A 19,806-nucleotide genomic window follows, 5' to 3' on the forward strand; every position below is an offset into this window, starting at 1 on the left:
TAAAGAAGATGTATAAATTACACCGGATTTGATGATCGGAGCTTCAACTTCTCGTCGGAAGGGATGATCGGAACTTCAGCTTCTCGTCGGAATGTATGGTGATTTTTCCAAACGGAACTTCTGAATAGGGACCTTCTCTTCAAAAATCTTTATCTTTATGTGTCTAAAGTCTTGGTTGCCTTCTTTCTTGGTTTCCCTTTCCCTTGGAGTTCAGTTTGGATGTTTGAAAAGAGAATTTCAGAATCTGTATATATATATCAGTATCAGTTTTAGGGGCAATCTTAATTTTGGTTTTGGGGGGAATTTGAAATTGAAAATCAAATACTTATGTACAGAAAGGGTGGAAGCTACGGAGTATTATAAACAAGTATGTACATAAATGGTATAAGAAAAACTACAGTACTTACCTATTTTACCACCTTTGCTACATCAGTCGAGGGGCCCACCATTGGACACTTTCCAGTGAGATGCGAATGGAGAGGATTTTTTTCCTTTGTGAAGTCGGTGGAATTGTTTATTTAAGTGTGTGTTTGTGCCACTGAATAAAGGTGAGACAAAGAAGAGAGAAAAATTAGAGTGGTGATGGCAGGGAAAGAAGGCAGAGAGTGAGCCGAGAGTTTGAGAAACAGACAGATCCGAGAGTCTGCAGAAGAGGTCTTGGAGCTTGAAGCTTTGATGATCAGTGGGGAATTAATCTTTTTCAGTGTAGGGTTCTCTATATCTTGAATGCCTTGGGGTGATTTTGCTTCAAATGATTTTATTAACTGTTTTTATTAAATGCATATGTATTTTGTTTATATATATTTACCTGTGTATGTATATTTTGAGAAGCTGTTTTATTAAACCTCCATGAAATTCTTGTTATGGTTTTTCCTATTGGGACTTTTGTCTCACCACCTTCCCAGTTTCAGGTATTGAAGATGAACGGGGATTGCTGATTCGGACTTAGGCTGAAGAGTAGGCGTTGCAAGATTTATTTTTTTATTTGGAGAATTTTTTATATATTTGAGGAAATTGACTTTGTATAAAAAGAGGGCATTATTGTTATGATCCTGAGTGTATTTTGATATACTTGTATAAAGCCAGAATTTTATTAGAATTTTCAAGGCGTGACATGGTGCATGTCTCATGTATGCGTGTGACTATAGACCTCTCTAGTTTGCTAGGCTGTGTGTGGTGTGTGCATGTGTGTGACGAGAGAGACTTGGGAGACTCGGTCTCTGTTTAAACAATTTTTTAAAATTAGCACTGTAGTTTGATTTGTGTTATTATTATTAAAGTTATGAATGTCTTCATCTTGCTATGCTAATTTATAAGGAGACTCGGCCTTCCCGGACTTGTTCTGCTTCCCCTTTTAATTAAAACCAGGGCTTGAACCAGAGTCCAGGAGAACATAAAACACGGTAGTAAGCTTAAGAAATCCATCTCTCTACTCTCTGGTGTGCTAGATTGTGTGTAGTGCATGTATCATGTATACGTGTGACTATAGACCTCTCTAGTTTGCTAGGCTGTGTGTGATGTGTGCATGTGTGTGACGAGAGAGACTTGGGAGACACGGTCTTCGTTTAAACAATTTTTAAAAATTACCACTGTAGTTTGATTTGTGTTATTATTATTAAAATTATGAATGTCATCATCTTGCTACGCTAATTTATAAGGAGTTTCACTCTTTTGGTTTATGTAATCACTAATCAGAATTGATTAAAATATTGATTATCACATCATTCTTGGCTGCGAATCTCTGAGTTGAATTTGTTGGGATTTGTATGCACTACGTAGGAATTGATTGGATTGAAGTTGACATTTTATCTTTATATAATATGTTGTTAAATGCTTTTACATGTATATGGCAAATAATGTATATTAATCAATTAATGAGATGGATTGAGGTGTCCTGTTGATTCATGTATATGATGGGTGTTCGTATGCGGGCCTAAAGAATCAGGGATGAAACCGTGTTATCAAATGTTTTAATTCGGTAATAGAAGATGAACTCTCTATTTGCAAAGAATTAAAATGGATCAACGGTGAGTTGAGAAATTGCTACCGTCTTCATAGCAATTTACTCCTTATTAGAATAGAGAATTTTTTTCCCCCAGTCATCTGTGGCCAAACATCTCACACCCTGGCAATTGCTGTCTTTGTACATCATTATATAGAGAATATTGTAATTTGTAAAAGATTATAGCTAATTAAAAGAAAATAGACTACAGAAGGACAATATCTGTTTTAATTTAATAGATAGGATCACACAATGACAACTAATTATATTCAATCTTCAAGCTACAATGACAGGAATGGCAGCAAGTGGAATTCACAACACGGCATTAGCTCGTATGAACTCTTCATTAGTGTAATTATTGTGAGTGTATGACAGGAATGGCAGCAAGTGGAATTCACTACTCGGCGTTAGCTTAGATGGTATATACTCTTCATTATTGTAATTATTGTGACTGTATGTGCATTTTCCTGAACTTAGAAGGACATTAAAAGAAATGCTTGAGTCACCTGGACTCGAACCGGAGAACTTTAGTGTAAAAGACTGATGCGATAACCAACTACACTATATAATTGTGAAGAAAAAATGGTTTTATTTCAGAACTTTGCATGAGTGTTTGGTTGATTTTTTTGTTTTTTGTTTTTTGTTTTGGGGACTATTTACTTGAGATCATAGAAAGACGGAAGCAAAGTGATTTATACTGTATACAAAGCTTCCTATAATATCACGCTGTTACGAATGGTCAACCCAGAACTTCTCCAATCTTTCTAACAGAAGAGACACTGAGAAGTATCATATATCAAGCTTCCCTTTGTATCTGCTATTTAATGTTTTTGGTGTAATTTTATCTTCTCTATTTATATCATTATCGTTGCTCCTATTTAATAATGATTTATACACAACAAATAAAGAACGCCCATTTTATATGTTTGTGGAAGAAGAGGGATTTTCTGTAACCTCATGTCTGGCTGCTGGGAAAACTGAGACAAAGAGAATAAATATGTAAATTTTTATTTTATATATATCCACAGTCCACACATACATAGATACATGCACCAGTGTATCTGTTATATCTGAGCTTTGTTCAGTTGGTCTTCATTTGGCTGTTAGGTTAAAACATATGAAGATGTCACATTTTTTTAAATTGATTGATGTTAAAGACGAAACATTCATGTGCATTATATACATGATATACTAAGAGATATGTGTAAAGATGAAATTGCTGCAAATTCAAAGTATATCTGTTATGTATTTTATTGGAAACTAAAATAAATCAATGAATGTGTGATATTGCTTGGTTGGTGTGCAAAATGGCCGAATGTCCACGTCTCTAACTTGATGTTCAATGGAACTTTGTCTAATATGTATAATGAACTTCAAAGTTTATGGCTTTTCTGTAGTTTGCAAATCACGCTTCATTTTCTGGTGCATAGACCCTGACCATTTGGGTAGTTATTTTTTTACTGGGCAATAGCATAGGAGAACCCTTTTCAGTACTCACCGAATCTGCTGTTACGGTCCCTCTCACATTTCTATGTGTGGGTTGATTCTAGTGTTAGTTTTGTTTACCTTTTCGGTGCTTTTTCTTTCGTTCTCTTGGCATCCAAGTAATGCAAATTTCTGCTTACAATTGATCTACACACCATTGGAATTAGAACAATGTTTAATTGGCTGACTCAAGGGTTATGTTCCCAATGTCCTTGGGGATTGGTTATGCTGTACTTTCTATCAGGAATATTTTTTAATTTTTAATTGTTTAGATTAAAATTCTGGGTACTCAGTTTGAAACATTGATCAAGGAAGATGGGCCTTGTGGCAGTTTTTTATAAGAGTCTCATGATACTGTAATTGATTGAACAGGTTCTGTGTAGTTTCATCTTTGGAGAATATTAGTATTTTAGAGACTTGAAAACCAAACTATGCTTCATTTGCTGAGGTCATGGCTTAAGTTGGAGTACTAAGAGCATCTAGTAGACCTCCGTCAATTGGCATATGGCGATTAAGGATTTTTCAATGGGAAAATATTGAAATTCGGAACTGTAGCAAGAGGCTTGATTTCAAAACCGGAACCTTACTATATCAGGTGATAGTCCTTTTAACAGTATTCTCTTACTGTGCATTTTATTACATTTGGCTTGAAGTGGATATGTTCTTCCTGGGATCCTCTGCCTGTATGCCTTTCTTCTGCAATGTTGACTGAACTTTTTTCCTTACAACAATTTTTTTTACAAGGCTTTCTGGTTACCCACTTGGAAATTTGATAAACTAGGGCGTAATTTAGGCCTACGAGCAATGGGCTATGCTATTTTAAGGGAAACAGGGATTTATTGTTTAAGATGCCAATTTGGGGCATTGGCTGTAGAATGTAGTTATCGCATTGGCTTGACATAGAACAAGAATCAAAATTCACCAAAAACCAAGTATTTTTTAAATGGGAAATAGGATAAAAGATATCTATGGCATCTCTTAGTCTTTTATGCCATTTTACGCGTTTTTGACTTGCTATACTGGTCTTAGGAAAAGTCAAAGTCAAACTTTTAGCTGTATGAGCATTGTTCTGTTTCAATAGAGTTCTAGTTGCTCTTATTTTTTGGCAGTTTTCTAATTTCACGTGATTTTTGTTTAGGGCTGTTGCACATTAAATTTATTTTGATTCCTTTTGTGCTTTGGAACTAATTTGTAATTTTTTGTTATTTTTAGAGGTGGTTTGTTAGTAGCTAAATGCTTAGGTTTTTTAATGTTATAATAGTTGTAATGCTCCATTGTTGGACAACTATTCATTAATAATAGTTCGAGTTCTCTGTCCCCCAGACCTAGTGGATTCTAGGGTGAAACAGTTCTTCGATTGTAAACGCTTCCGCTTCATCACTGCAAGAACATATTCCCAATGTTCTTGCAGAAATTCGGTTATGCTGTATTTTTTTCTAGGGAAGTTCATTTTGCTAGAATTATGGATTTCTTGTTTGAAATTTAGATCAAGGAAGATGCGCCTTTTCGGTTTTAACAGTCTCATGACACTGCTTTATTGAATGGGTTCTTTCTAGTTCAGTCAATTCATACTTTTGGAAAGAATTAAGTCTGCTATCAAAGAAATTTTGGAACTTTCAAAACCAAACTATGTTTCATTTGCAGTCTGGATTAAGTTGGGGTTGTGAGAGTTTCTATTATATTTGGACCAAGAGGCATAAGGCGACTAAGGATTTCTGCAGAGTAAAGGGTTGAAAATGTGGCAAGATGGCAAGAGGCTTGATTTCTAAATGAGGAGGTTTTATAATGCAGTTAAAAGCCGTGGAAACAGTCTTCCCCTACAGTGCATGGCTTTAAGTGTTCCTGTTTCTTCCTGGGATCCTCTGTCTACGTTGACTGCACTCTTTCCCTTGCCTTTCTTCCGCAACATTGACTGAAATCCTTCCCTTACAGCCTTTCTATATAAGGATTTGTGGATTCCCAAATAGAAACTCAATTAGATTTGGGCTCAACGAGGTTGAGGAACATTGAACAATGCTTACTTTTAAGGAAGCATGCAGGGGCTACCAAATAAGATGTTTACTGGGGCATCATCAGGTCTGTTTAATGCTTAGAAGTAGGGAAGATGATCCCAGAATTCACGGGTTCGAAACCAAACATCACCTCTCCATACGGAGATACATCTGACCCTCCCGAGACTCCATAATGGTGGGAGCGCACTGGGCTAGCCAAGTAGGAAAGATGAGCTACTCAAGATTTAGAGAAGGAGATGGAATATGATTCCCTAATTGTTATAGCCCGTGTGTTTGAAGTGAAAAAAATTGAGGGTGAAGTCAAAATTCACCTAACAGGATGGAGATTGTAGTAAAGACTTAATATATTGGGGTATATTTATGGGGTTGTATTTATAGTATCATGTCGTCAAATACCATAGTTTCAAAAAAATGTAATTAACCAAATTAATGATGTGGACATGAATTTTTACTGTTCACTATACTTTGTTGTCCAAAATGACCTTTCACTTTTTGAACCAAATTACCCTACTGCCCCTGTTTCTTTTCAGGCACTAATACCCTTCACAGTTCACCATCTCTCTCTCCTGAGAACACACAAACTAAACCACCACCGTCGACGTATAAACACCAAAAATAATAGGGTCTTTTTTAAGCTGCTCTATTTTCTATTTCTTGAAAAAAAAAAAATAACCTGAGGACACATCTCCGCCGTCTGTTCATTCCCATCATGGCGGTGATGGGAATGAACACCACCACCACCACACGGTCAACGATGATACAGAGCCTCACCTATTTCTTATCGGAGCACTCATCCATCGTCAACTTCCGTTGGAGCCACTCCCAATCATGGGGCTCCACGTGGTCCTTCCTCTTCACCTCCGTCTCCCTCCACATCATCCTCTCCCTCCTCCACCTCCTCCTCATCCTCCGCCGCACCCGACCCGTTCCCCTCGGACCCGTCCCGACTCTCCATAGCCTCTCCATGGCCATCATCTCCGCCACAACCTTCGCCGCATCCTCCTCTCCGCCGCCGCCGAGATCTACGACACCCGGTGGTTCTGGCGCCTCTCCAAGACCCCCTTCTAGTGGCTCCTCTGCTTCCCCCTCGGCACCTGCTCCTCGGGTCAGGTCTTCTTTTGGTCCTACATCTTCTACCTCTCTCGGTTCCTCCACACTTTCCGGACCTACTTCACCGTCCTCCAGCGACTAAAACTCTCCTTCCAACTCTTCAGTCAAGCAATTCAGATATTCATGACCTTTCTCTGGCTCGAATTCTCTCACTCGTTTCAAATTCTGGCGATTCTGGTCACGAGCTCGGTCTATTCGGTGGTTTACGGATACAGATTCTGGGTGGCGATTGGATTGCTGAGCGGAGAGCTTACCAATGGCGGTGGAAATTAGTGATCGAGTATTAGAGTAAATTGGCTATATTTGATGTGTATTTTTGCGGCTGCAATTAGGGTATATTTTGTGCCGGAAAAGAAATAGGGAGCAGTAGGGTAATTTGATTCAAAAAGTGAAAAGGTCATTTTGGGCAACAAATTAAAATTGTCGTAAATAGTGAAAATTTATGTCCATGTCATTGATTTGGTCAACTATATATTTTTTTTGAAACTATAGTACTTTGACTACATAATACTGTAAATATAACCCAATAAATATATTTATACGTAAAAATCCTTATTTTCTTTTATTTATTGGTTTCACCTCAAATCCTTATGATATATGATAGCATTTAAAATCACAACATTCACTTGGTAGTACTTCAAATATACAAGTGAGACCATCCAAGTCTCTAAATGACAGTGGGCAATGCTTAAAAAGAAACAACATTTTTACACATGAACAGGGACAGCACGCAGAGGTTGAGCTCTCTGTAAGGTGATGCCAAACTTCTCCTCCATATTCATTTCCTTTGGAAAAATGCCATCTTCAAGCTTCCAGTCAAACGAGTTTATGAGTGAAGCCAACATCAAGTGAACCATCCTTATCGCTAGTGGCAACCCAGGACATATTCTTCGTCCACCTCCGAAAGGTATTAGCTCAAAGTCATGGCCTCGGACATCAATTTCTGTCCCCAAGAACCTCTCGGGCATAAACGAGTTTGGATTTATCCATGTGCTTGGATCGTGGCCAATAGCCCACACATTTACAAGCACCTGTGCGTCCTTTGGTACTTTGTAACCACATACTTCAACATTGGCATCAACTTTGCGAGGGATTAAGAATGGCACTGGTGGGTGTAGCCTGAACGTTTCTTTCACGATAGCTTGCAAGTATGGCAGACTTGCAATGTCTGATTCTTGTACCAGGTTACCTTTTCCAAGGATCTGATCAAGCTCAGCTTTGGCTTTCAACAGAGTCTCTGGGTTGTGTAGTATCTCCGCCATTGCCCATTCTAATGTGCTTGAAGTTGTCTCGGTTCCCGCTGCGAATAGATCCTGTAAAATAGTTTGTGTAAGCTGCAAACTTTACTTACTAATGAAACATTTCTACATATGTCAGGAAGTCATTACATACTGTAAAATTCAATGGACTGAACAAATCTTTATATGGACTAGCTAAGATGAGAGCAACTACAGAATGGTTTAGTTTACATACCAACAACATCCGTTCGATGTGAACTTGATCAATCTCATCAGGGTTAGTTTCGCTGATGTTGAGTAGGGTATCTAGCACATCATTGTTTGTGATACAACTTTGCAGTCTCCTCAACTTCAATCTTCCGTTGATCATATGATTGAAAAGCTCAATCATCTTCCCAAAATGAATCGTCATTCGATGCCTTATACCTAGTGGATCAAACTTCCTAAGCACAGGGAAGTAATCCACGAGATTGGGTTTACCAGCCTCTTCCATGATACCCCAAACTAGTTCCTTAAACTCTTGTGCCGTATCAGAGCTTGTGTCGGTCAAATCTTCAGAAAAGATGGTATTTGATAAAAGATTAAGTGTTGTTCTGAAAGCCGCTCGTCCTATATCTACTGCAACACCTGCCTGGCAACTCTTGTGGACGTAGGCGATGAGCTCTTCAACTTTCTGACTCCGTAACTGTTGCTTAGCGTCTAGTCTGTGACCTGAAAATATATGTGAGTTCAAGATTTTACGAAGGTTCCGCCAGCGAGTCGAAACGGGTAGCCAAACCACTGACAACTGGCTTTGGTTGTGGGCTTGAAGTGCATCCGGGATGGATCTGTTGGAGAAGAGGAGGTCTTGCTTTTGGAGGATTTCTCTTGCCATGGCTGATGAAGAAATGACCACTGTGGTTATTTGGCCTAGTCTCAAAGTCATGATAGGACCGTGAGTTTTGGCGAGCACTGCTAAGGACTTGTGTGGTTCATTTCCTAGTTTGAGGAGGTTTCCGATAATGGGCAATGGTGTGGGTCCCGGTGGTAGCCTACCTGCACCTTTTTTGGTTCCCCTTCCAATTGATGAAAGGACTTGAACCAGAGTCAAGGTGAACAGAAAACACAGTAGAAAGCTCAAGAAATCCATCTCTCTACAATCTCCTCTCTAGTGTGCTAGGCGGTGAGTAGTGCGTGTATGTGTGTGACTAAAGCGACTTGTGATATTCAGTTTTAAAGTTAATCGCTGTAATTTGATTTGTCATTATTTTTATTAAATTTATGAATGCCGGTGCCCTCATCTTGCCATACTTATTTGTAAGGAGTTGACTCTTTTTGGTTCGTGTAAAATATTGATTATCACATCATTCTTGGCAGTCATGCGTGAATATTTTAGTCTGCAAGGCTGTGTGTGTGGTGCATCCATGTGTGTGACTAAAGAAAGAGATTTGGGAGATTCGGTCTGTTAAACAATTTTTTGAAGTTATCGTTGTTTAATTTTTTATTATTATTATTATTATTATTAGAATTATGAATGTCCTCATCTTGCTATACTGGAGTAATTTATTATGATGAGTTGATTCTTTAAATCACCAATTGATTAAAATAGTGATGATCACATAATTCTTGGCTGTCTGCTGGTGGTGGGGTGTGAATGTTTGAGTTGAATATCTTGTATTACTTTGTCAAATGCAGAGAGTTAAAGAGCTTGAACCAGTAGCCGGTGGCAGAAATATCTATGAGGAGCTCTGCAGTGCCGAGTCTCGTGACTTACTAAAAGTTAAAACAGATTGTGTTGTCACATGGTACATCACAGTGCAACATATTAACGTCGCAGTACAATCAAGGTCATAGCTTTAATAATCCACTGTGGCCAAACATCTCACCATCCGTGGATTGTAGCATTGAGATTTTTTTTTCAAGTTGCAAGAAAAATATCAATCATACACTGCTTTATTTCTCTAGGCTCCGACCCAAAAAAAAAAAAAAAAAAAAAAAGCATAGAAGGATATTATTATTATTATTATAAGATAAGAGTGGTTGTCTAAGCACATTTCTATTGGAAGGTTCCTAAAATTATTATTATTATTTTTTCTTTTTTTCAAAAGTTGAACCAAATTGCTCCTAAAATTATTGTTTCCTAATATATTGGACTTTTTAAATTTTTTATCTTCTTAGAATTAGTAAGGCTCTAAACTTATTATTTCAGTTTCCTAACAAATTTGTTATTTTCTTGTGGCTCAAATGCTTTCATAAATGGCAAATAGTCGGCCGCATTAGGCTTCCCGACAAGCTCCATTATCTTCCATATAAGCTATTCAATTTAATTTAATTTCGGATCAAGTATGTCAACAGAGAACATTGTATTCGCTAACAAATTCGAACTTGTTCCGAATACAAACCTTCCGGATAGTTTAACTCGCTTGGATTATGCCACAAACTATATCACTGTGTCACGAAGGTCTTGTAACATATCCAACCTCTGCGTCGTGATAGCAATTCTAGTTTTGTAGTAAACAATTTATGATGTATGTGTGAGTAATTACCTAATCAAAAAATAAAAATAAAAAAATAAATAGTATTTATAAGAGGAGATAGAGAGCAGGAAAAAGTCAATTAATAGGCATAAGCTTGACATTGAAATGAAATAATTGAGATGTGAGGATTTTGGACCATAGAAAATGAGGGTGTGAAGTGGGGACAGTACCTGCAAGTGCTAACAGATCAAACAAGTTAGCATGTGATAGTAATGTGTCAGCCTTTCTCTCAAACTATATCCAGAAGTGGAAACATAAATCTGCCTTACAGCATTCTGCTAACAGATCAAACAAGTTAGCATGTGAAGTTTTTTTGTTTTTTTTTTGGCTCGGATAATTACAAAAGGTGGGCCTTTGGCCAAACATCCCGATTTGGTCACAATACAAGCCCAGAGGCAACAAGGGCCGAGCCCAACACGTTAGAATTGAACAAATAACCATAACAACCGAATGGTTGGCCGTTAATTTAGGTTATTAGTTCTCCATTCGGGTGAACAAGATGCGATTCCGGTGGAAGACCGGCGATTCCTTAGTCTGGAGGTGTTGGCTGCGGACGGCAAGAAGAAGGAGACAGGTTCCATTCGTGTAGGATTCTTCTTGAGGTGGAGCAATCCTTGAGGAAACTCAATTTCAGAATTGAAGTAATGGTGGAACAGATTCGGTTAAGCACAGCCCTCTGTGAACACTTCTTCCCCTTTGAAGATCCGGTCGTTTCTCTCTTCCCGTGTGTGATACACCATTGAAGAAAGACAGACTTTGCGGAGTAAGTTGGAAACAGAATTTGATTTCCATCTTAAGCTGGACCATGTGATTAGGTTTCCCCAATTTGTGATAGAGTTGCAAAAGTGACCTTTATCTTTGATAAAATTCCAGATGGGGGAGACAAAGCAACAGTTAAAGAACAAATGCTCATGTGATTCTTGATGGGAGTGGCAAAGAGCACAAAGGTTTACATATGGAGACATCTATCCAAAGTTGGAAGCCTGGATTAAACTGCAAGCCAAAAATTAAACTTCATGCATGGAATTGTAGGTGAGTTCCATACCAGATCATGCCAATGTATTAATGGAGTTGAATGACCTGCAAGATGCGAGGTTGTGAGCTTTAAGTTGTAGAGACCAGAGGGTGATGCAGTCCATAACTTCTTGTCACTTCTAGCAGGGTATGGAGGAGGCAGCAATCTCAGCTCAGGGGATTGAGGATGTTAGAACTGGTGGAAAGAACCAGATAGAGTTTGCAATGAAAAACTGGACTCTGGTGTCAAAATTGCATCCTGCTTCATCAAGCAGTGCATTTGGAAATCTAGTGCAGAGAGGACCACCTGGAGCCCAATTGTCCCACCAAAATGAGGTTCCATTGCCATCTCCAATGATGTGCTTGATGAGTAGTCTAGCTGGGTGCCTGAGTTGAAGAATCTTTCTCCAGCTCCAAGAACATTGATGAGGAATGCTCAAAGTCCACAAATTCCTGCACTTAATCAGGTGAGTATTGCACCACCTGATCCATAGTCTGCTTAAGTTATTTGTTTGTAGTTCCCATATGAATCTCAAAATTCCTGCTTTGTTAGCTAATTCCAGGTTAGGAATACATACCTAGACCACTTGACTCTTTGGACCTGCAAACTTTGCTCCAAGCAACTTTGGCTCCTGAAGTCTTCATTTCCGGACCAGACCAAAGAAAGGATCTAAAATTGGCATTTAGCTCATTGATAACTGATTTTGGCAGTGTGAAAATGTTGGACTAGTAAATTTAGGTTGAAACAAGAATTGCTTTGATGAGTTGAAGCCTCCCTGCATAAGACAATGACCTTGATGACCAATGTGAGACTCTGAATTATCTTCTTAATCAAAAGGTTGCAATGTATGGATTTTAAGTTGGTGGAGATCAATGGGACCCCAAGATACTTTACTGGTAGAGTTGTCAACCCAATACCAAGTAAACATGTAATAGCATCTTCAGTTTGTGGATCAACTCCAGAGAGGAAAACATAATTTTTGGAGAAATTGATCTCAAGACCAGACATTGAGCAAAAGTGATCAAGAGCACATTTGAGAACTGAAACAGAAGAGATGTCTCCATGGCAAAACAGCATTAAATCATCAGCATAAGAAAGAAGGGTGATTTTTAGGGCACCACATCTCCAGTGGTACTTGAAGATATGTACCTTCTCAACAAAATTCTTGATAATTAGAGACAATGCATCCATTACTATAACAAAGAGAAATGGTGAGAGCCTCTATTGCCTCTGAAAAAGCCTTGGAATTCACCATTAAGAGCAATGGTGAAGGATGGTGATGAGATACTTGCATTGATGAGAGAGATGAATTTGTCTGGAAATTTGAGAAGTTTGAGGCAGTTTAGGATGAAGTCCCATTTAACTGAATCAAATTCCTTCCTCAAATCAATCTTGATAGCACATCTAGCTGGTGTAGAGTCCTTGTGATACCCCCTCAAATGCTCATGAGCCAAAAAAATTGGATCAGTAATCTTTCTACCATGAATGTTGAAGTTTTAATTGAGAGATGTATAGATTCAATGTAAGGCTGCTTTTGTGAGTTTGAATTAGGCAAAAATTGTGCTATTGGAAACGTATGGAATTTACAGTTTGAGTTTCTTAAGGGAGAGATTTTATTGAATATTAAGAGATTGTTTAGTTTCAGTTTCGGAGTTATTATGTTATGTAAATTGTTAGATTGCATCAGTAATGCGAATTACCAGCTGATTTTGATGTTTTAGGGTTTTAGCTAATGGGATAATATAATGAAATTCTACTCGGCAGCCACCAGGTGGTGGCGTTTGTAGGGGTGATTGTGGTGGTGGTTATGTGAGAAGGGCAAAATTGAAGGGATTAAAGGGTAAAATTGAAATATCAAAATTATTTTATTCTAAATTTCACCATAAAGTCATAGGGAATATATTTATACATTTTTAGAAAAATAGGAGTCCATGACGCGGGGTTCCGTGTGGACAAAACTTACAGTGCAGGGTGTCATCTAACAATCGAATGTGTAGTCATTTTTTATCTGTTCAATAATTTGACGAGGTTGGCAACCTGAGATCTAAAGGAGGTCTTGGTATCATCAACTTATGCACATGGAACCAAGCGATCGTGACTACCACTTGGATTGTGAAGTTTATGCCAAATAATTTTTTCATCAAAGAAAGTAAGTATTTGGTGTACTAAAAGCCCTAAGATAGTGCATCTAGTAACTCATGATAAACTTCTGAAATATGATCTGATTGATTCATGAGTTGCGTATTCCATAGAGAGAACATTTAAGACCACAACCGAGCCAAACTTGCCCTTGAAAATGGGACCCATACCTCCTGTGTGGGACCCATGCAATTTCTTTCTTCTTTTTCTTTTTTTTTTTTTTTGTTTTTTCCTTCCCCCTGAATATCCATGCAATATTTTTTACACATGAACAGGGACAGCACGCAGAGGTTGAGCCTTCCGTAAGGTGATGCCAAACTTCTCCTCCATTTCCATGTCCTCCGGAGAAATGCCATCTTCAAGCTTCCAGTCAAATGAGTTTGAGTGAACCCAACATCAAGTGAACCATCCTTATCGCTAGTGGCAATCCAGGACATATTCTTCGTCCACCGCCAAAAGGAATTAGTTCAAAATCATGGCCTCAGACATCAATTTCTGTCCCCAAGAACCTCTCAGGCATAAGTGAGTTTGGGTTTGTCCATATGCTTGGATCGCGGCCGATAGCCCATGCATTTACTAGCACTTGTGCATCCTTTGGTACTGTGTAACCACATACTTCAACATTGGCATCAACTTTGTGAGGGATTAAGAACGGCGCTGGTGGGTGTAGCCTGAGGGTTTCTTTCACGATAGCTTGCAAGTATGGCAGACTTGCAATGTCTGATTCTTCTACCAGGCTGCATTTTCCAAGGATCTGATCAAGCTCAGCTTTGGCTTTCAACAGTGTCTCTGGGTTGCGTAGCATCTCTGCCATTGCCCATTCCAATGTGCTTGAAGTTGTATCTGTTCCTGCGATAAATAGATCCTGTAAAATAGTTTGTGTAAGCAGGAAACTTTACTTACTAATGAAACATTTCTACATATGTCAGGAAGTCGTTACATATATATTGACATGGTCACCCTCCTAAGAGTTATAATGGACATATAAATTCAATGACAGAACAAATCTTTATATAGATTAGCTAACAAGATTAAAGCAACTGCAGACTGATTTAGTTTACATACCACCAACATCCGTTCAATGTGAACTCGATCAATCTCGTCAGGGTCAGATTCACTGATATTGAGAAGAGTATCTAACACATCATTTCTTGTGATCCAACCTTGCAGTCTCCTCAACTCCAATCTTTCGTTGATCATACGATTGAAAAGCCCAATCATCTTCCCAAAATGAATCGTCATTCGACGCCTTATACCTTGTGGATCAATCTTCCTAAGCATAGGGAAGTAATCCACCAGATTGGGTTTACCAGCCTCTTCCATGATACTCCATACTAGTTCCTTAAATTCTTGTGCCGTGTCACAGCTTGTGTCAGTCAAATCTTCAGAAAACATGGTATTTGACAAAAGATTAAGTGTTGTTCTGAAAGCCGCTCGTCCTATATCTACTGCAACTCCTGCCTGGCAACTCTTGTTGATGTAGGCGATGAGCTCTTCAACTTTCTGATTCCATAGCTGTTGCTTAGCGTCCAGTCTTTGACCTGAAAATATATGCGAGTTCAAGATGTTACGGAAATTCCGCCAGCGAGTCGAAACGGGTAGCCAAATCACTGACAACTGGCACTGGTTGTGGGCTTGAAGTGCGTTTGGGATGAATCGATTGGAAAAGCAGAGGTCTTGCTTTTGAAGGATTTCTCTTGCCATGGTTGATGAAGAAATGACAACCCTGGTTATTTGGCCTAGTCTCAAAGTCATGATAGGACCGTGAGTTTTGGGGAGCTCTGCTAAGGACTTGTGTGGTTCATTTCCCAGTTTGAGGAGGTTTCCGATAATCGGCAATGATGCCGGTCCCGGTGGTAGCCTTCTTGCACTTGTTTTACTTCCCCTTCCAATTGATAGCAGGGTTTGAACCAGAGTCCAGGTGAACAGAAAACACAGTAGAAAGCTCAAGAAATCCATCACTCTACTCTCAACTGCCTAGCGTGCTAGGCTGTGTGTCATGCTTGTATGTGTGCGACTAAAGCGACTTGGGAGACTCCATTGTCTTTTAAACAATTTTTTGAGGTTATCACTGTAATTTGATTTGTTATTATTTTTATTATTAAATTTATGAATGCCCTTATCTTGCTATACTAATTTACAAGAGTTGACCTTTTGGTTTATGTAAAATAATGATTCTCACATCATTCTTGGCAGTCCTGCGGGTGAGAATATTTCTAGGCTGTGAACTGCAGGCATTTGTATGACTAAAGAGACTTCGGAGACTCGGTCTTGTTAAACAATTTTGAAGTTATCACTGAAGTTTGATTTGTTATTCTTATTATTAAAATTAAGAATGTCCTCATCTTCCTATACTAATTTATAATGAGTTGACTTTTGGGGTTATGTAATCACTAATCAGAATTAATCAAAATATTGATCATCACATCATTCTTGGCTGTCCTGCTGGCGTATGGTACAAGTTTACCTATGACAGTATGATATATTATTATTGGATACTTGAGGATGCCACGGCAATAAAATTAGAAAATAGAGAAAGATATTAGAAGCTAAAGGCTTAAAAATTAGTGAGATTAAGACGGAATATACAGAATGTAAATTTTAAACAGACTTAGAAACTAATAATATGGCTATAAAAATTTAGGATAAAAGGATTGCTCAAAATAACCTTCCATGATATTTAGGATCTATAGCACAAAAATATGGGGAGAGAGACAATGATATAACTAGTAGGAATGGGGCAGGTTGGACAAAATGGAGACATGCTAGTGCATACTACTACATAATAATGAATATCAAGCATTAGAAAAAAAAAAACTCAATACGTCAATCATTAGATAGCAGAATATTAGGTACTGCCAAAAGAAACAAAAACAACGTATCCATGTTGCTGAAAATGAGAAAAGTGATGTAATAAAATACAGAATGACACTTAAAAATGATAAAAAAAGAGAAAGTAGGCTTAGGTGGTATAAGCATATACAATGTAGACCTAATGTGATGATGCACCAATAAGAAAAGGAAGATTAGTTTGCATTTAATAAACACAGACACTTCTGAGAAGGTAACGTGTTACGTCTATGACAGACTCCAACACTTCGCGTACACTCCAAAAACCATACCGGTTCACTTCTCCAAAGGTAACGTGTTAAACATATTGTGAACATGTCCAAATTTTAAAACAAATATAATTAGTTTTGAACACTTAGCTGACACATGTTGAAAGGTTAACCAACAATTCGCAACACATAACCAACATACTCAGCATAACACAAGTCTTGTATATAACATAAACCATACTTGTTCACTTCTGGCCTCTTTGGCTTAGTAGTATAAAACATAAACCATCTAAAAATAGTTGCAACAAACAATCTTTGGAAACTTTATCAACATCTCAAAGTATCAAACCTTCTGTTTTTAAGAAAATTTGACACTATACTCATGCTCACCACGGATCAAGCATGTAGTGACATTTTTCATGTATACAGAACAAAAAAGCAATAGTAATGACAAAGTAGGAAAGTAGTAACATTTTTTTTTTTTTTTTTGATAAGTGGAAAGTAGTAACATATTTAATATCATAATCTTTATGAAATTCACATACCCCATCCATGGCTGCGCTATCGAGATCCTTAAGCCTATCAAGGTATCAGCAATCACAAGCAAAAGTAGCATTACACATACTCTCAATATATTTTTTCCCAATATTTGTAAATAGAAAACACACACAGTGGACACAGCACAAGCCCAACATAGAACGGTTTCACAAACACATAGACACAGATTGGAATCAAGAGAAAATAACAGAAGCTCTATTCTTTCTTTCTTTTCTTTCGTACTATTCTTCTTCAAATTCTGACGAAGCAGGACAACTTTGAATCCACAAATGTATAGACAATTGAATGAATTGCGGTTATAATAGATAAAACTAACACTAGAAGAAAATCTAGAGAAAATGAACAGCATAAAGAAACCAATGAGCGGTGATCGAACTTGAATTCTAAAAATATTTGACCCACAGGATTTTGAGACCCCAAAAATAGTTAAGTGAGTTTTGTTTATTTGATTGTTTCCGGAATCTGATACTTCAATCGTCGGGAAACTAAAGACGAATACTAACAATAACAGTGCAAAGAGAAAGAGAGCTCGTCGAGATCGTCTGTGCTTACCGGGGACAAAAGACAGAACCTCCTCGTCGGTGGTGGTGCGTAGGTGCACGCACTACCAATCAATGAAGAATCCGCAATGGCGAACCCGACGATGATCTCAGAACGGCGTCGTCGTGGAGGACTCCGAACTTGATTAAAATATCGGCGTCCCTGATGTGATGATCCAATTTTCTGGAATAATCCCATTGAAATTTATACAATTAGGTAGTTTGTTCGACATCATATAAACATTTTTTTTTAAAGAACCAATATAATGTAATGTAAGTAAATACCATTTTTTAAAAAAAATAATTCAATCTATATATATATATATATATATATATATATATATATATATATATATATATTAATGAAATAATGTGCAACGAAATAATTACCATACATGCTTCATGGTCTTTCTTTCAGACTTGCTTGTTGCCGATCATGTCGCTTCCCGATCTGGTCATAGACGGAGTCACCGATCAACTTGGGTTTACTAACCTCGCCCAAGTTGTCTTCTCTGCTCTTGGGAAAACGATATTTACAAGCATCAATCGCAGCAAAGCCGGTGACTCGCGACGAAGAGGAGAACAACAGAGTGACAACTCACAACTACAGACCACGGCAAAACACCGACTAAGAACAAAAGATCGATGAATTAATTTCCCGATATCAAAGAAAAAAAAATTTGATGATGAAGAAGCCAACACACGTCACCCTTTTCTTCACGGCGATGTCAACAAACAATTTTTAAAGGATCGGTGCCGAGGATGAGGTTTATGCTCGCCGCCTTCATCACTTCACCCGCATCTTCTCGCCGAATTTGGGTGGGGTGAGTGAGATATTAGAGAGAGAAAGAGAGAGAGGGGGGAAGGAAAGTTGCCAAACTAAATTGCCACGTGGACAGCCACGTAAGTTGATTCTGCTTAATTAATCGGTCGAAGTATATTTTCCTTATAGTTTATACAAAATAAAAAATGCAGAATAAAAAGATGTAGTCAAAGGATGCTTTTTCTTTTCTTTTTCTGAAGGTCAAAGGATCCTTCATGTCCCTAATACATATATATATATATATATAATACATATATATATATATATATATATATATATATATTTTTCACAACATTTTTTATTATAAATTATTACAGACTAAATAAAACAAAATCATGCCCTTCACTGTCACACAGCAAGCACACCTGTTTTATTGCGACTGATAGGATGACACAAGATTACAACTAAATACATTCAAGCTTCAAGCTACGATAACAGGAATGGCAACCAGCGGATCAGCCTTCTGGAGAGCAACTCCAAATTTGTCCCTCATGTCCATCTCCTCAGGTACCATCCCACCAGGAAGCTTCCAATCAAACTGGGGAAGAAGTGAAGCCAACAACAAGTTCACCATCCTAACAGCAAGACCCAAAACAGAGCGAATCCGGCGACCTGTGCCAAACGGTATGAAAGAGAAGTCCCGCCCTTGAAAATCCATGTCCGAGCCCAGGAACCTCTCCGGCACAAACCGGGTTGGCTCGTCCCAATAAGTAGTGTCCCGTGCAATGGACCAGTAGTTCACCAGCACTTGGGTGTGTCTAGGAATGGTATAGCCTCATACCTCTACGTCTGTCTCGGCACGATGAGGGAGGAGAAGAGGTGCTGTTGGGTGGAGCCGCATTGTTTCTTTAACAATGGCTTCGAGGTAGGGAAGTTGCGGGAGGTCTTGCTCTTGGACGGTCCGTTCCAATCCGATAGTTTCAGCTAGTTCATGTTTGGCCTTAGCCAGGATGCTTGGGTTGCGGAGGAGCTCTGCCATTGCCTATTCCATGGTGGTAGTGATAGTAGTGTCCGAACTCCAATGCACAAGTCCTGGTTTGTTAAGCATGAAAGTTTCATCATTGTTGATATAAGTGCTACAACGTCTGCTCAAGGGGCACAATCTCTGAAAATAAGCACATTTGGCCAGTACTTATCTGACGTGCTCCTGAAAGGACCAAGTATCCTCGAGCTACTCGTCCTATAACTGAACTCAGTGGCCGAGGAAGGGGTCGCTACCCTTCCTCTCCTGTGGACGCGCCCAGCTCCAGTCGGATGGGCCCCTCCTCCCCTCTTTTCCGAGGTTGCTTCCTACGGTGTAACCTCGGGCA

General features: G+C 38.5%; 1 protein-coding gene, 1 long non-coding RNA gene and 2 pseudogenes across 2 annotated transcripts; 2 read left to right on the forward strand and 2 right to left on the reverse strand.

Annotated features, from left to right (window-relative positions):
- The first annotated feature begins 6,028 nt into the window (after window positions 1-6,028).
- Window positions 6,029-6,882, forward strand: LOC132309810 (elongation of fatty acids protein 3-like; annotated as a pseudogene).
- A 262-nt stretch (window positions 6,883-7,144) lies between these two features.
- On the reverse strand, window positions 7,145-9,241 carry LOC132307834 (geraniol 8-hydroxylase-like). The gene is made up of 2 exons (XM_059805706.1): window positions 8,083-9,241; window positions 7,145-7,922 (listed from the first exon to the last, which is right to left on the reverse strand). Exons 1-2 carry the CDS (start codon window positions 8,974-8,976, stop codon window positions 7,317-7,319), a joined length of 1,500 nt encoding a protein of 499 aa, XP_059661689.1. The 5' UTR covers window positions 8,977-9,241; the 3' UTR covers window positions 7,145-7,316.
- A 1,358-nt stretch (window positions 9,242-10,599) lies between these two features.
- LOC132307836 (uncharacterized) lies at window positions 10,600-13,022 on the forward strand. Its single transcript, XR_009482324.1, has 2 exons — window positions 10,600-11,395; window positions 11,525-13,022. It is a non-coding gene; the product is annotated as an uncharacterized LOC132307836 (long non-coding RNA).
- A 558-nt stretch (window positions 13,023-13,580) lies between these two features.
- On the reverse strand, window positions 13,581-17,680 carry LOC132307835 (geraniol 8-hydroxylase-like; annotated as a pseudogene).
- Window positions 17,681-19,806: the final 2,126 nt, after the last annotated feature.

This window comes from Cornus florida, unplaced genomic scaffold (genome assembly GCF_030987335.1).
Source record: "Cornus florida cultivar Cherokee Brave unplaced genomic scaffold, ASM3098733v1 CherokeeBrave_3.0.0_Hap2_Chr05, whole genome shotgun sequence".
Lineage (NCBI taxonomy): Eukaryota > Viridiplantae > Streptophyta > Magnoliopsida > Cornales > Cornaceae > Cornus > Cornus florida.

Bases quoted from the DNA above. Each gene is read 5' to 3' on its own strand.
- LOC132307834 (XM_059805706.1), bottom strand. From the start codon at position 8,976: ATGGATTTCTTGAGCTTTCTACTGTGTTTTCTGTTCACCTTGACTCTG. The intron at 7,923-8,082 runs GTATGTAAACTA...ACTATTTTACAG, and splicing joins ACATCGAACGGATGTTGTTG to GATCTATTCGCAGCGGGAAC.